This window comes from Pungitius pungitius, chromosome 9, assembly GCF_949316345.1.
Source record: "Pungitius pungitius chromosome 9, fPunPun2.1, whole genome shotgun sequence".
NCBI classification, from domain to species: Eukaryota; Metazoa; Chordata; class Actinopteri; order Perciformes; family Gasterosteidae; genus Pungitius; species Pungitius pungitius.
The window spans coordinates 6,227,171-6,243,313 of NC_084908.1; the positions used below are offsets into that span (position 1 = coordinate 6,227,171).

Genomic DNA, 16,143 nt, shown 5'->3' on the forward strand with positions numbered 1-16,143 from the left:
TGAATTCATTGAGACTAGAAATGACGGAGGCATCGCTCCCCTCCTCTGGATGGATTGGTGCTGCAGCCAAGGGTGAAGGCCAACAGGTCAGTGTGCTGACATAAGAGGGGGGGCCCGTCCGTCCATCACATTTATGAGCGGGTGTCATTGAATCTTTGTGTGGGGGAGGTGGGGGAGGTGCTGTTGGGCCGTGGGAGCTCGTTGCAGCCTCAGACACACGTTTATCCGATAACAATCCATCCATAGAGGAGCAGGGAAGAAATCGTTTTGTCACTTATCATAAAAAAGGACAAACCTTCTTTCCTCTTTGCACAGATGGCTGCACAAACACGATGGTCACAAATGTCAAGAGGGCATCTGTGGCTCATTGGAGAGCAGTGTCTCCTCTCCAGCACAGGATCAGTGGTTTGATCCCCATCCCCACTAGTGTCCATGTCGATGTCTCTGCCCCAATTTGCTTGCATAGCTGCAACCATGGTCTGTGAATGCTAGGTACTGATGGGCAGGTGGCTCGGTGTGTGCTAGCTTGTGTCATAAATGGGTGAATGATGACATGTGACAGGGTTAAAGAGCTTTGAGTGGAAGGGAGACTAGAAAAGACTTTTACCAAAACTCTGTTCTTCTTCTCTTGGCAGGTGTACCTCATCAATGTCACCTACTCGGACAACACCTCCCACATCATCTACAGGAGATACAGCAAATTCTTTGACCTCCAGGTAATCCTCCTCCTCTCATGTACTCTGTGAGAGGTGTGCTTGCAGAGCGATCCCTCCATCGGCCCGGTGAACACCCTGAGAGCATTGTTTTGTATAGATGAATGTGTTAGCCCTGTGTCCTCCACACCTGGTCGCCCCAGTGAATCCATGTGAGTGTTAGTAATTGGTGGGGGAGCAGGGGAGACACCTCGTACAGAAGCAGCAACGCAGCATCTCTCTCTCTCTCTGTGTCTCTGTCTCTTCTTCCTCTCTCATCTAATCTCTGCCGTACCCTCAAAACGTCATGGAGCTGACGGGCTCCTTTTTTAATAGTACGAGCACAAATCCACATGGAAGTCAGTTTAATGTGCCGTGCCTTATAGTGGGCTGCTGCTAGATTCTCTAATGCAGGCTGCTCTGATTGGTGGCCTCTTGAAGTATTTTTTCTGTTTTCACTTGGTGTTTAAAGGGTCAAGTTTTCTCTCATTCTGGACTATTTATTTTGGAACGCTGAATGAGTTGCAGTGAAAAAGCTGCCTTGTATCTCTCAGGTGGACCGCTCCAGTCTGAGAAAATGTCTGTGTGCATACACCGGCCCACTGCAAGCCGATACCACATGTGTGTTGGACTAGAGGTCTCTGGGTCACCAGTGAATATGAAAGGGCTGCTGTGAGAGAGTTACAGGGGGCCACATCTCAATGGCCGCAGTGTGCACGTCCAGAAGGAAATGTACCAATCAGTAGAGGAAAAGGTCCTTTCTGAAAGCTCCCATTGATAACCAGTGGGGCAGTGTCCCCGATGTGGAATAAAAGATGGAGGTGGAATAATAAACAGGGTAAAGGGAGTGAGGCGAATCTTCCTCCTCTATGGAAAGGTCCGAGACGTAGCCGAGTGGACTGGAGGTGTGATCTTTTAAGCCAGTGGTTCTCAAACATTTCATGTTGAGGCCCCCTGCCGTTCGTCCACGCACCCCATTTTGGGAAGCACTGTAATAAGATGTCGAGAGGTTGGTTCTAGAATCCTGGGCTGCACACTGGGGGGAGTTACCAGCTGGAGATCACCACTCACACCTTTATTTAATGGTGGTTTGGGGCTGCAGCTATTCTGCTGGAACAGAGCTTTGATCTTTTATAGTACTGCATCAACTCAGCAATCAATGCAGCTGAATTCCAGGCAGGCAACGAGTGGAGGCTTGTAGTCACACAACCAGAACACTGTAGGCCTTTGCATGTGCTTTTTAACAGCAGTATGTCCTTAGCCGTAGCATTTCTTAAAAATCTTAACTTAATCGCGATTAAATAACATGTAATAACCCAGGAGCAGGTGTCCCTGTTAGTGCTGAACCACTTCACCTCACTAAGTACACAGCTGAGGTTTACTGTTCAGTCCATGCGTGTACTACAAGTCGTTAAGAAAATTAACTTGCCCAGTCCTTATATATAAAAATATATACATATATGGGTGAGGACGGTTGTGTTTTCAAGGTGATGCAGGACTCAAAGGAGATTTTGGACGAGGGCCATGGTTTTGTTTTCTGTCCTTTCCTCCATATTTTTCTCTCTTTTTCCATGTTTAGAGTAAGCTTATTAGCTTGGTTAGGTTCTAGAGTCGGCCCTCAAGGTTGATGTTTAGTCCTTTTACAAATCAAGTCCTTTACTTGATGGATGCTAGCAGCACGCTGTGGGCACGGATCATCTTATTTTCACCTCTGACAATTATACTGATCCTGCGCTCAAATTGTTGAAGAGAAGGTCGTGGAATTGTGATTGTCTGAGCTCTAAGTGGGCCACTTGAAGGAAACATATGTCTACACCACAAAGCGTCATGGCTGTGCCATCCTTGAGGATGCATTTGATGAATAGCAAGGCCACTACCGTCTCCTTGTCCTTGAGGTGCTCATACTGTAACTCAACTTAATGAGGGAGCCTATTGTTTCAGGTCCAGGATGAAGGACTGATTCTATTTCATTTCTGTGTGCCAGAAAGAGAGGAGCAGAAAACAGACTTTAAGCTCCTCGTGGGATGCAGAGGAAGGAGAAGCCATACAAGGGCTTTTCTGGTGGCTTACAATTGGGCACTGAAGCGGACGGCTAAGATCGGGTCCTTGCTGGCCAGGGAGCAGAGGGGTGTAAAGTATGGAGTGTTTCCCACAGCAGAGGCGGAATATAGGAAAAATGAGCACATTCAGCTGTTTGTGGGACAATTCTTCAAAGTGTTCGGTGTGACTGTGAGGGGACGGGGGACACAGTGGGGGAGTGTGAGACAGACAGAAAAATACTTTGGATGAAAGACACACCAAAAGACGGCATGTCTTTTGATAGAAACTTCAATGGGGATATTGGAATAATGTTTCAGAGAAAGATGTAATTTTATATGATAAAATATGAAATAATGCTGGTTGGCCTGAAAATAAGGGGGGGGGGGGAAGTTCTGAGTTGCTGTGTAGGTTCCCCCCTCTTATAAAGAACAGATGGAGTGGTTTGTCACCACTTTCAAGAGGGATGTTGAAGGCCTATTATGCTCCACACTAACACTACCTTTCACAGGAGCTCTTCCAATCGCCCGCATGCTACAAAATACAAAGTTTTACTGGGGTCATGTTTGTATTATTTCTAACTTTTTGGTAGTTTCATTGGCAGACTTCCATCAGTGACATCCACCGTGCTGTTATAATGGCGTGGTGCAGGGGAGGGGGGGGGGGGGGGGGGGGGATAGTTCTCTACCGTTGTCTTCCCTAACTCCTGTTGAACCCTCCTTCACATACTTTTCTTGACTTGTGCATTTTACTACACGCCAAGTAGGGCCAAAAATCCATATCACAGTATTAAGAAACATTATGATGGTATATCACGGTATTGCTTTTTCAAGTAAATACATTCATTCATTGACCCCCCAAAATGGCCGCGGCCACCCCAACAGCTTGCTCACAACTGGGCGACGACTTAGCACGTTAGCACGTTAGCTTGTTGTGGCTGCAAACAGCCTACTCGAACAGCTGTTCACCGCTGCTGGCCAACTTGCTCGCAACTGGCTGGCGAGTTAGCTTGTTAGCGTGCTAGCTTGTTTTGGCTGCTACTGTTGCCACCAGAGGCTCGACAGACTTTGTGTAAAAATAAAATCTGCCGCCTGCCGAAGAGCAACTTCAGTTGTTATGGCGTAACACTGGTATGATTTCATTCCGTAAGGATCTTATACCGGTATTCGTTTGAACCGGCCAAGGAACAGTGGTTACGGAGACACTTCCTTCCTCTCTCCATCTGCTCTTGCTGATGATGTTGGTTACCGTATTGGATCAGTGTATTGATTCCTGTGTTTACTCGGTTATCGGCAGACCTAGACGTCCGTCTGGACTGGTCTCCAACTGAAGGGGATGGGATGTGGACAGAGGATCTCCTGCTCTGCCTTTGTTCACTCTTCTTATTTCAATGTCCCTCTGTGCATCTCGCTCACAGAGAGCACTGTCGAATAGACAAGGACATGTGATGAAAAGGAATGTGAAACTGTGTGGAATGAGTTCACACAGGTATAAATAAGTGCTTTTTATGTCTGTGCCATAGTGGAACTTAAAGAATAATATTCCCTCCTGTAGATTAGATCCATTTGTCCATGGGTGCTGGATCAACAGTAACGTGTTCATAAATCACACATTAACATCTAGTCTTGAAACAGGTTTCTCTCTAGAATTGTGTCGTTATCCCACAAACAAGAGTTCATAGATACAATGATGAATATAGAAAGTGTGTGTAGTAATAATGCTTATGTAACATTCCACAAACCCTCCCACGTTTACAGCTGATCAGCACAATATACAGACCGCTTCTGCTTATCTACAGTATGGGGGCGACTGCCCCCCCTTCAGGTTAATGAACAGTGCGAGAGTAAACAGCAGACAGGACGGGACAGAGAGAGAAACGCCAGGTGCCTGCATGTGGTCTTCTGCGTCCACTGGTCTCACACACACACACACACACACACATCCATCTCACATCTCATTCACACAATTCCCTCCCCACCATGTGTTAAACCTGTCTGTGTGAGTCGCTTTACCAGTTGGCAGTGGTTCCATCACATGATGCCATCTGAAAGACAGATTACACAATGCAGTCAAATGTAGCTAAGTAAGTAAACCACAAAAAGTCGCTATAAGCAAATGGTAAGAATTATTCTTAAATGTATTTTCTGTTATTTGTAACTCTACTGGCACAGTCAAAAACATTTAAACTTCTTGTCCACCCCGCTTCTTCTCTCTGCCCCCCCCACATTCCCTCCGTAAACACACACAAACACACACACACACACACACACACACAGACAGCCAATCTAATTCCCTCCTCAGGAAGGGACTGGGGTTTAGCCCCTTTGCTTAAGGGTTGTCCCGGCTGTCAGCATTGAAACTCTAGAGACCGTCAGCTCGGCTAAATCCGTCCCTACGCCCCTCTGTTAGCACTGAACCCTGGAACAGGTGAGAGCCCATCCCCCGCTGCCCGCGCCGTCTCCACAGCGTGTTGGCTGGCCTACTTACTTCAGCCAAAGCAAAGCCTGGAAGTCCACACTGTTCTTTGTCTCACTTTGTAGTGAAATGGCTGAGAGTGCTACTGAAACATTGAATATGCAGGGCAGGAGCGGGGGGAGGTTAGAACGGATTGAATTGTTGTTTGAATTGAATTGTCCTGTTCCTCATCCACTCCAAACTGCATTCTTCCTCCGCTCCAACTGGCACCTTCGCCTAGGCGATATGCAATACATTGACTATGATAGTAATAAGTCGATCACGCTTCCCTCATCTGCTTTCATTGTCAGAGGGGGGGCATAGGCAGCGCCTCCACACACGAAACACGCAGAGCGGACACCGACATGGAAAGAAAATGCGTGAACCCACCGTGTTATGTGTTATTTTTTGTGACATCTACAGACAATTAGGATAAACAAGTCTAAATGGACTTGGTTACGAAGCTGCAATCGGCTCCGGTGTGGGAACATTTGGGCTCTATGACTCATGACGAAGCGTATCTTCCTAAATTAAATGAAATAAGAAGTTTATCTTCCTTATTTGTACTTCTGAGTTTTTCGGATTCTAAGGCTATTATTGTTAAGCTCACCAGGTTGCTAGGCAACAAAAGCAGTGGAGGTAATGCTGATGACGCAAGCAGGAAGTGCCCCCGTAGGACAGACCGTCCCATGTCAGAGACCTTTTGGTTCAGCACATACAGTTGTTGGAGGACCAGCCCAGGTCTACCTCAAAGGCTGCTGAAAGCTGGAGGCTACAAGGATGGAGGCTACAAGGACGCATGCATTCACTGTGTTGAAGCATGCAGGATATCATGTTCCATCCAAATATAATGTGCCAACATCAACAGAGATTTGTCTAGATCTGGAGCCATCATGGCACAATTTTATATGGAGGCAAAAGTGTTGTGGCTGTAAAATAAGGACACCCCGCCTCAAGCCCATCTGAGACATCTGTCTCTCTTAAACTGAATGCTACTGAGTGCTAATGCTTGTTGAGAATGAGCTATTTCCTCACGATGGGTGAGGGGGAGGTAAAAGTGAGGGACACATGTTTAAATCTTCCATACAAGATACAAGCAGAGCAGTCATTCCCTAAGATCAGCAAAGAGAACAAGCAGGCCGTGTCTCTTGCCTTCCTCACTATCACCAAGTCGCCATGGCAATGGACTGCAGATCAAATGGCTGTCTTGCTGTGCCAGTCATGAGTTGTGCAGAGGTTGTACGCCTGTGTGTTTATTTCTGTTCCACTACTGTGAAGCCCGGGATAAACCCTCCCAGGCACATGGCCCCCAACAGGAAGTGAGGCATCAATGCAGCGCACAATAATTGTATGGTGCCCTCCCCCCCACCAGGTTTATGCCAAGCTCCTTGTATGGAGTCTCTATTCTTAGCCCATATAGTGTAAACAAGTAGCCGTTAGTACAACCCTGACGTGACGTCTTCCTCTGGCTCCACTTCTCCTGCGTTTCTGGTTCTGGAAAGAAGCAAACATATCTCCATGGATAATTCCGTATTGATTCACATCACATGACTCCCTTCAAAATGTGTGGAGGCCAGTTAGCAAATAGGTCAAAGTGACCAAAACACATGCTCAACGACTCAGTGATTAATGAGTTCTGATACAACAGGGCTCACATTCTCTGCCCTTTTCTCAAATGTGAAACGGTATTATTTCATTTCCATTTTGCCGGTATTATTTCATTTGGCTAGGATTTGCATTTCCTAAGATTTCAATCCACTGTTAAAAGCAAAAGGCGTCATTTGAAGCCCGGATGTGCCTGAGGCTTTACAGTAGGAGAGTAAACATTACGTCATGAGAAAACCCTCTTCCTTTTTTTTTTTTCTTCTTTTACCTGATTCCAACATGTACACCAGTGGTCCAGAGCTGTGCAGCAGCATCCAATCACGTCTCTGCACACTCTGTGGCGGTTACCAAGGAGACAGAGAAGTCTGGGAAGTGGAGCTGTGGTTTGGCATGAATATTTTTTTTCTTTCTTTCTTTTTGTCTTTCTCTTTCCACATCCCATATTGCATTTTACTTATATTACTACCGGGATTCTTCGTTTGTCATAGAAAATAGATAATAGATATTCCTGTAAAAGAGCAGTCGTAGGCTGCGGCACCTGAGCGGGCTTCCTCTTGGAATACTGTCAGTAGCATCAGTAAAGGGGAATTTCTTTGGCCTAGTTTGTCACCCCTTCCGTGGACTGATCATGAGCCAGAGCTGACATGTCAAGCCCTAGTGTATAGAGCCAAAACCAGGTCAAAAGTTTGGATCATTTGACAGACAAAAGTTTACGTTTTGGTCTTGAACATACAAGAAAAATACAACAATGTATTCAGAATACAAATAAGTGGACGAAAAGTGTTTTGGCGTTGAGTATAGTTTTGAATAAGTTCTATATTTTTTTTGAATAATTGAATAATGCCATGATGCCGTGCCTCTCTCAGTTGATGTCCTGGCCGTAAGCCACATCAGAGTCAAACGCCATTATGTGAATATAAAAGAACCGTAAGTAAAAAAAAAGACTTGATTTGAAACGAATCAAAATATAAAATCTCCAACCGAAAAATATAATACAGCGAATACAAAAAAATATTTGTAAAGTATAAAGTAAGATTTAAATAAATTAATGAGAATTTTTTTTCCCAAAAATTAGATAATAATAATCCAAATTATATCTGACCCAAAAATATTTTTGAATACATACAAGCATATTAGGGTTGTCACGATACCAAATTTATGACTTTGATACTATATCTGCCAAAATATACATAATATACATTTAAATATAAATTTACTTACGATACGATACCATAAGTACGATACTGGATTATTTATCTATGATAGTAATAAATAAAACATCTGTAAGGTAGATATTAATGAAAACAACATGGTAAAATCATAGCATTGATTATACATGGCTATATAGGCCTATTGTCTGTAAAGCTACGTGGGTTTGGTACATTAAAGATGGACGCAATTTCTCCCCTTTATCGAAAAACTACTATGAAAATTGCATCGAGTGTGTATTATTTGGTACAATTGTGTGTTAATTCTGACCTCATGATCACATAGACCTACATGAGTGAAATTGTAGGTTATTTTGCATCTATATATTTTTGCTGGACTATTCAGTAACGTATTTGCTGTCTTGCTTTGTCTTGCATTGCACTTGCTTGATCCTTAGTAAAGTTGTTGTCAAGAAAACACAGCTACAGGCTGCCATCTCTCACGGTTTCCCCGTGTGACACATGCTTTTGCGTGTTTTCACCGAACACTGAGTGTGCTCCGATTGCGTGATTTTTTTAATGAAGTACCGGTACTAAAAATATTCAAAATCGTTTTCAACGTAAAGGGTATATACATTAATGCATGGCATATAGACCTTTTTCAATGTTCAATATCAAAACAGTTCACATTTGTTTTTCAAAAGGTCAAAACTTTTGACCTGGATTTGGCTCCATTTTAGTGGGGCATTGGTATTCCGGAACCTACACACTCCCATGCATAGTATAACAACCACTCTGCCATCGCATGTAAATGATAAATGGACTGTACTTGTCTGAACCCTAAACCTAATTCACACACCTTTTTGTGTGTGTGTGTGTGTGTGTGTTAAAGGGGCCCTATCTCGGGCAGCAAAAGCTAGTATTGCCCTAACCCAAGCATGGGAAATTTGACGCTGTTTCCAGTTGTTTCTTTTTTTTTTAAACTAAAGTAATGTTAATTCATACATGTCAACAAATCTACATGTCAAATATCATGAATATATATATAAAGATTTGCATGTCTAATTACTATAGGAAAGTTACTTTGATAACGGAAAGTATTAAGAACAATCGTGCAATGCAGATCCATGATGAAAGAGCTTTTATTGCACTAATTGAAGGGGTTGAAGTGGTATGTCTTATTGCGAAAGGCCAAAATTGGGGTCCCGGATATGTTGATTCTCTAACCAATGTTTAATCTCCGAAAAAACAATGTTTACAATGACAACCAGTTTAGGGCACTACTAGCGCACTGCGAATTCACCGGCGTTAGCGTCCTCTTAATGACACTGGTGAAGACAATTTTAACTTTCATAATTAGAACCTTATTGGTCTCGAAAGGTAAGGAGCTAACGCTTACTGTAACACTGTTAAATCACCTGGATACATTGCACAAACAAGATTTTTATCAATAGTTTAACTGCCCGTGTTAGGGCACCCTGACGTTAGAAATCCCCATGTCGGACCACACGTCTCTAAGCCCACTTAGTCCCTGAGGGACTTCTCCTGCCATCAAACACAGAGAATCCTCCTCTCCCCCCCCCCACGTGGGAAAGGGTTTGCTGCATTGCTGTACAGTACGTCTCTGCTTTGCTTTTTACTATCTATCTAATCCCTCTCGTGAATGATTCATTTGAAGGGTGAGACGGGGTGAACACAATATGGCTGACACAGTCATCTGCCCATGACCTCTGCTGTATATCTCTCTCCACCTGCTTTGTCTCTACCTTCTCTCTCCTTTTCTTTCCCTCCATCTTACCTTATCCTCCTTCTTTCTGCTTACCCCTCCAGCTCCATTGTCAGCACGCATTGGTTAGTGTTGCTGTGGTTCATGAATTCATTGTAGCTCCTTCAACTCAACTTGGGAAGCTGAGGGGTGCTTCTTTGTGGGGGTTTACATGCATAATAAGAGGGCTGAAGAAAGTATTAATGGTTTACACACTTTACCTATGTAATAAACCTAAACTATTGTTTTCTGTTTGAGAGTAAATAATCTGCTACAATGTCATTTTGAGTATGAAGCTAATGTGCTAGATAGATTCACACAACTGTTAACTATTAACAGTCAAACAAAGGAGCTAATGTTAGCCTGGTTCTGTAAAGAGGCCGTGTTGGGCAGTAACAAGTTATTTCCTTTTTTTTGTAAAAGTATTGCCAGTAAGCAACGCCACGGCAGTGAATAACCCCAGTAGGTAAACCCGACTCGTTGTGTGTCTGAGTAGCAGTAGCACGTGGTAGCTTGGTGCTAACATGTTTGACTAGTCTAGGTGATCGGCCTTTGTATTATTAGCAGGCTAGCTAGCCACTGGTTAGCTTACACAAGTCACTTGAGCTTTGTTCAGAGTGCAGTCACTGCAGCTAAGCTAGCTACTGATGCTAGGCCGTACCTCCACCCACAATGACTCATTTAAAATATCTACATTTGTTAAATTAACGGATAGTCCATCTAATTGCTAACATTCCTACTTTTGAAGGCTGGGGAGATCGTGGCTGGCGTCGTGGGCAATCTCCCGTCTGGCTCCTGCTGCTCTATTCTTTATTCATGAGAAATGTGATTGATATCCACCTTATTGTCTCACACCATTAAATCTCTCCCCTCTTGTTCCTCTAGATGCAGATTCTTGACAAGTTCCCAATTGAGGGAGGGCAGAAAGACCCCAAGAAGAGGATCATCCCATTTCTGCCAGGTAATAGCCTGCTCCTGTTCTCCAGTTATCCAAACAGGCTCCCATATTAATAATGTATGGCTGGCACTTGTGGGGGGTCAATATGAGCTGGTTACTGATGCCGGCCTGCGTTGCATGTGTGTGTCTGTGTGTGTGCGACACTGCTGACTAGGCCCTCTCTGTGACTTTCAAATCTCAGCCGTGTTGGCACGGTGGTATGTCCATGATTTTCATTCTTTTGTTTTAAGGACACGTAGTATTGTGCGTGTGTTTCTGGGGTTATGGATGCATTTGATTAGCTTGATACAGTGTGTGTCCTCCTAGTCCTCTAGTCATGCCCCACATGTTTGTCTCCCTCCTGCTGGAAGTCGTCGGCTGACATTCAGGCTCATGGCGACCTGCCGCGTGGCAGTGAACGATGAGGGTTTGTGGTGGTTCATGCTCTTCAGGCTGCGTGGGCATCTGCGGCCTCCCGTGTGTTCATGCAGATTTCTGTCCATTCATCTGGGGGTGACATGCTCCTTTCTGTTATCTGTTTATTTTAGTAAACACTGTGTTTGAGCCAACACATGGTCCGAGCATCTCCTGCAAATGCTCTCACTCCCTCCTTCTGTCTCTGTGTCTCTCTGTCTCTGTCCGTCTCAAAAGGTAACATCTGGTCATGCTATTCTGAAATGGTCTATTCTAGTTCTTAAATGGTGTTAATTTTAAATGTAGATTTTTAAACCAAATAATCCTGTAACTGATATTTGGATTTGACTTTTCAAAAAACGTTTCAAAACAAATCTTTGATTTTTGTGAGGCATTATTGTCTATTAGGAGTCATGTCCGGCTTCTCTGTTTTAAAAGCAGGTTTTTAGAAGTTATGATGACTCTATGCTCAATTGAGCAGGATAAGAATTTTCAATTGTGACGGACGTGAAGGATCCCCAGCGAACATTCCTGACATCTATTGCTCGGTTGGGGTACTACTTCAAACAGGATCAACTCCACAACTGGGACAAGATGCATGTTGTTATTTATTCAACTCTCTTTGTTGGCTGTTTTCTCCTCTTCCTCCACCCATCACACTGGTCTTTTCAAAACTTTCCTCCCCCCAACTCATTCTGAATTCCTTTTTTTTTTCTCCTCCAGGAAAAATCCTGTTTCGGAGGAGTCATGTGCGAGACGTGGCCATGAAGCGGCTGCGTTTCATTGACGACTACTGCAGGGTAAAGAGATCTTACTACAAACATCTTTCATTTCCCCATCTGACTCTGGGGAATCCCTTCCGCCCCTCACTCCGTCTGTGAGGGGGTCCAAGGTCGTTTCACATACATGGCACACTTGAGACTTCGGCCACAGTAGTAAATGTGGAAAAGTTCCCTCGAAGAGAAGAGCTGTATATCTGAGCTATTCTGAGCCATCTCATGTGTGGCGAGCTCTGACACTGGACTTGGTGTGGAAATTATGGGAATTTTCCCTTCTATGGTTAAAGGGTTTGTGTGGTGGTGGGGTGTGATTAGCTCAGCTGCGGGGCGGGGAGGAGAGCTGGGAGGAGGGGTGCAGGGAACGGTGCCGGCAGGTGATGAGCACAGCTGGGATGTATCAACTAATTGTCCCCTGTGCTTAAAACCAGTAAACAGATCTGGAAAGAAAAAGCCGGGAACTCTGGAGCACGCACGAGCAACCGACGAGTGAACGGCGAGCAAACGACGAGTGAACGAGGAGTGTGCGAGGAGTGTGCAACCTCGAGCACTGCGAGCAAAATAAAGAAACTTATATTCAAGCTGCCAGTGTCCGCGTGTTACTCCGCACTCTGCTACAGTGGCGCCCAACTAGCGGATGGAACCCAGCGATCACCACGCGGAGGGGATGGCGCAGCCGGCGGTCGCGCTCGGGCGGATGCTGGGCGAAATCGCCGCGATGCAGCGGGAGCAGGCGGAGGCCAACCGGCACTTTATGGGGGCGCTCCAGGCCCAGGCGGACCGGCAGACCCAGGTGCTGGAGCAGTTGGCGACCCGGCCAGGTGCGGCGCCGCCGGCGGCGGCTCCCTCGGCCTACGCGGGGGTGGTGCTGCACAGAATGACGCCGGCAGACGAGGTGCAGTCCTACCTCGAAATGTTCGAGGCGATGGCGGGGGCGTGCGGGTGGCCGGCGGACGAGTGGGCGATCCGCCTACTGCCACTACTGTCCGGGGAGGCGCAGACGGCGGCGCTTGGTCTGCCACCGGGGGCGCGGCACGACTACGACGGGGTGAAGAGGGCCATCGTTGACCGGCTGGGGCTCTCCCCCGAGGACCACCGGAGGCGCTTCCGGGAGGCGAAGCTGGGGCCAGGGGACCGCCCGTTTGCCTTCGCCCAGCAGCTCAAGGACGCGGCCAACAGGTGGCTGCAGCCGGAGGGCGCGGGCGGAGCACCGGCGGTGGTGGAGAAGGTGGTGGTAGAGCAATTCCTGCAGGGCCTGCCGCCACGGACCTCGTCGTGGGTCCGCTACCACCGCCCGGCGACGCTGGAGGCGGCTGTCACCCTAGCAGAGGACCACCTGGCGGCTCACCCCGGCGGACGGGGCGACGGCGGACGCCCGGCCGCGTCACCACCCCCAGTCCCCACGCCGCGAAGGAGGACCCAGCAGCCGGCCGCGGCGTGGCCCCTGCCGACGCCGCGATCACCAGCCCGGACCAGGGGGGGCGACCGTGGGGAACCGACCGGACCCGGCACTCTTCCCGACCCACCGAGAGCGCCTCAACCGCCAGGGCAGGAGTGTTGGAGGTGCGGGCAGCCCGGGCACTACCGGCGGGAGTGCCCCCTGATGGAGGTGGGCCAGACGGTGAGGGTTGCCGGACCTCCAACACCCTCCCCCGGCCCGGGAGCGACGTACTGCGTTCCGGTAAGGATCCAGGGGGGTACATACCAGGCGATGGTGGATTCGGGCTGCACGCAGTCCATGATCCACCAGAGGCTGGTTCGACCCGGGGCATTGGTGGAGGCATCGCGGGTATGTATTAAGTGTGTGCATGGGGATATTCACGACTACCCAGTGGTACCGGTAGAGATTAGGTGTGGGGGTAAAAAGCATAAGATTAAGGTTGCGGTTAGCTCCCGCCTTACGCACCCCCTAATCTTGGGGACAGACTGGGCAGGGTTTCATAAGTTAGCGGGGCAGTGCGCGGGGGTGCGGTCACGAGCAGCAGGGACATGCGGGATGTGTGCGGTGCTCAGTGGTGACGCGAGGTTATCCGACACTGCAGACAGGGACGGGGAACCAACGGAGCCTCCCACGGAGACCCCGCGGGCTCCCGAATTACGCTCCATGGAAGATTTTCCACTGGAACAGTCTCGTGATGATACTCTACGCTCGGCCTTCGACCAGGTGATACGTATTGATGGTCACATGGTGCGCCCTGACACCGCATTATCATACCCGCACTTTTCATTGATCAGGGACAGGTTATACAGAGTGAGTCGTGACACTCGTACAGGTCAGGAGAACACCCAGTTGGTAATACCAAAAAGCCGTCGGGAAATAATTTTCCAGGCGGCTCACTATAACCCGATGGCGGGCCACATGGGTAGTGACAAAACTATGGACCGGATAAGGGCCCGCTTTTACTGGCCAGGCATTTGGGCGGATGTGCGCCGATGGTGCGCGTCCTGCCCGCAGTGTCAGCTAGTGAACCAGCCGGCCATTCCGAGAGCGCCGCTGCGACCGCTCCCGTTGGTGGAGGTGCCGTTCGAGCGCTTAGGGATGGACCTTATCGGGCCGTTTCACCGGAGTGCACGGGGATATCGCTTTGTGCTAGTTCTGGTGGATTACGCAACGCGATATCCCGAGGCAGTGCCGTTGCGCAACATCTCCGCGAGGAGTGTTGCGCAGGCACTGTTTCAGGTCATCTCCCGCGTTGGAATCCCGAAAGAGATTCTAACGGACCAGGGCACCTCGTTCATGTCACGTACACTGCGGGAACTTTACGAATTACTGGGAGTTAAGTCTGTTCGGACCAGCGTCTATCACCCCCAGACCGACGGGCTGGTGGAGCGGCTGAACAAAACCTTAAAATCCATGATTCGTAAGTTCATTCACGACGATGAACGTCATTGGGATAAATGGCTTGATCCTCTGTTGTTTGCAGTGCGGGAGGTGCCTCAGGCCTCCACGGGATTTTCTCCCTTTGAGCTGCTGTTTGGCAGGAAACCCCGGGGGGTGCTCGACCTGCTTAAAGAACACTGGGAGGAGGGTCCGAGCACCAGTAAGAACGAGATTCAATACGTCCTGGACCTGCAAGCCAAACTCCACACACTGGGTGAGTTGTCACGTGAGAATTTGCTCGAGGCCCAGGAGCGTCAACAACGGCTGTACAACAGAGGAGCAAAGCTGAGACAATTTACACCGGGAGAAAAAGTTCTTGTATTGCTTCCTTCCTCCAGCTCAAAACTCCTCGCCAGGTGGCAAGGGCCCTTCGAGGTCACACGGCGGGTGGGGGACGTCGACTATGAGGTGGTGCGATCTGACAGGGGCGGAGCTACACAGATCTACCACCTCAACCTCCTCAAACAATGGAGAGAGGCGGAGTCCGTTTCGCTGGTGTCCGCAGTAGCTGAGAGAGAGGAGCTGGGGCCCGAGGTTTCTAAGTCCACCGATCCGACCCGGCTCCACTTCGAGGCCCATCTCTCTGCGGCCCAGAAAACGGACTTAGCCCAGTTGCAAAGTCAGTTTAATGATGTGTTCTCTCTCCTGCCAGGTCGCACGGACCTCATAGCGCACCACATTGAGACGTCCCCGGGCGTGACAGTGCGAACACGGCCCTACCGGTTGCCTGAACACAAGAGAAAAGTGGTTCAGCGGGAATTAGCGGCAATGCTGGAGATGGGGGTAATAGAGGAGTCCAACAGCGCCTGGTGCAGCCCCATCGTCTTGGTCGCTAAGAAGGATGGGTCTGTGCGGTTCTGTGTGGACTATCGCAGGGTGAATGACGTGTCACGTTTCGATGCCTACCCGATGCCCCGGGTCGACGAACTCCTGGACCGACTGGGCACCGCACGTTTTTTTACGACACTGGATTTAACCAAGGGCTACTGGCAGATTCCCTTGTCACCAGAGTCCAAGGAAAAGACGGCCTTCTCCACTCCGTTTGGGTTATACCAATTCGCCATGCTTCCCTTTGGGTTGTTCGGGGCCCCGGCCACCTTCCAACGCCTCATGGACCGGGTGCTTCGCCCGCATGCTGCATATGCTGCCGCCTACCTGGATGATGTGATCATCCACAGCACCACCTGGGCGGAGCATGTGCGGCAGGTGGGCGCGGTGCTGGAATCCCTGAGGCAGGCCGGGCTCACCGCCAACCCGGGGAAGTGTGCAGTTGGGCGGAGGGAGGTACGGTATCTGGGGTACCACTTGGGGGGCGGGCAGGTGCGCCCTCAGGTAGACAAGACCGCGGCTATTGCGGCCTGCCCGCGTCCTAAGACAAAAAAAGAGGTGAGGCAGTTCCTGGGGCTGGCCGGGTACTACAGGAGGTTCATCCCG

The 16,143-nt window shown here is 48.5% G+C and overlaps 1 protein-coding gene across 4 annotated transcripts in view; it reads left to right on the forward strand.

The window, feature by feature from the left end:
* Window positions 1-16,143, forward strand: part of sh3pxd2aa (SH3 and PX domains 2Aa) — a 63,716-nt gene that overhangs the window by 6,765 nt on the left and 40,808 nt on the right. For all 4 annotated transcript variants that reach the window (XM_037472366.2, XM_037472367.2, XM_037472364.2 and 1 more), the window contains exons 2-4: window positions 636-716; window positions 10,587-10,662; window positions 11,776-11,852. In XM_037472366.2, the coding sequence (XP_037328263.2) occupies window positions 636-716; window positions 10,587-10,662; window positions 11,776-11,852 (234 nt within the window). The remainder of the gene's footprint in view (window positions 1-635; window positions 717-10,586; window positions 10,663-11,775; window positions 11,853-16,143) is intronic.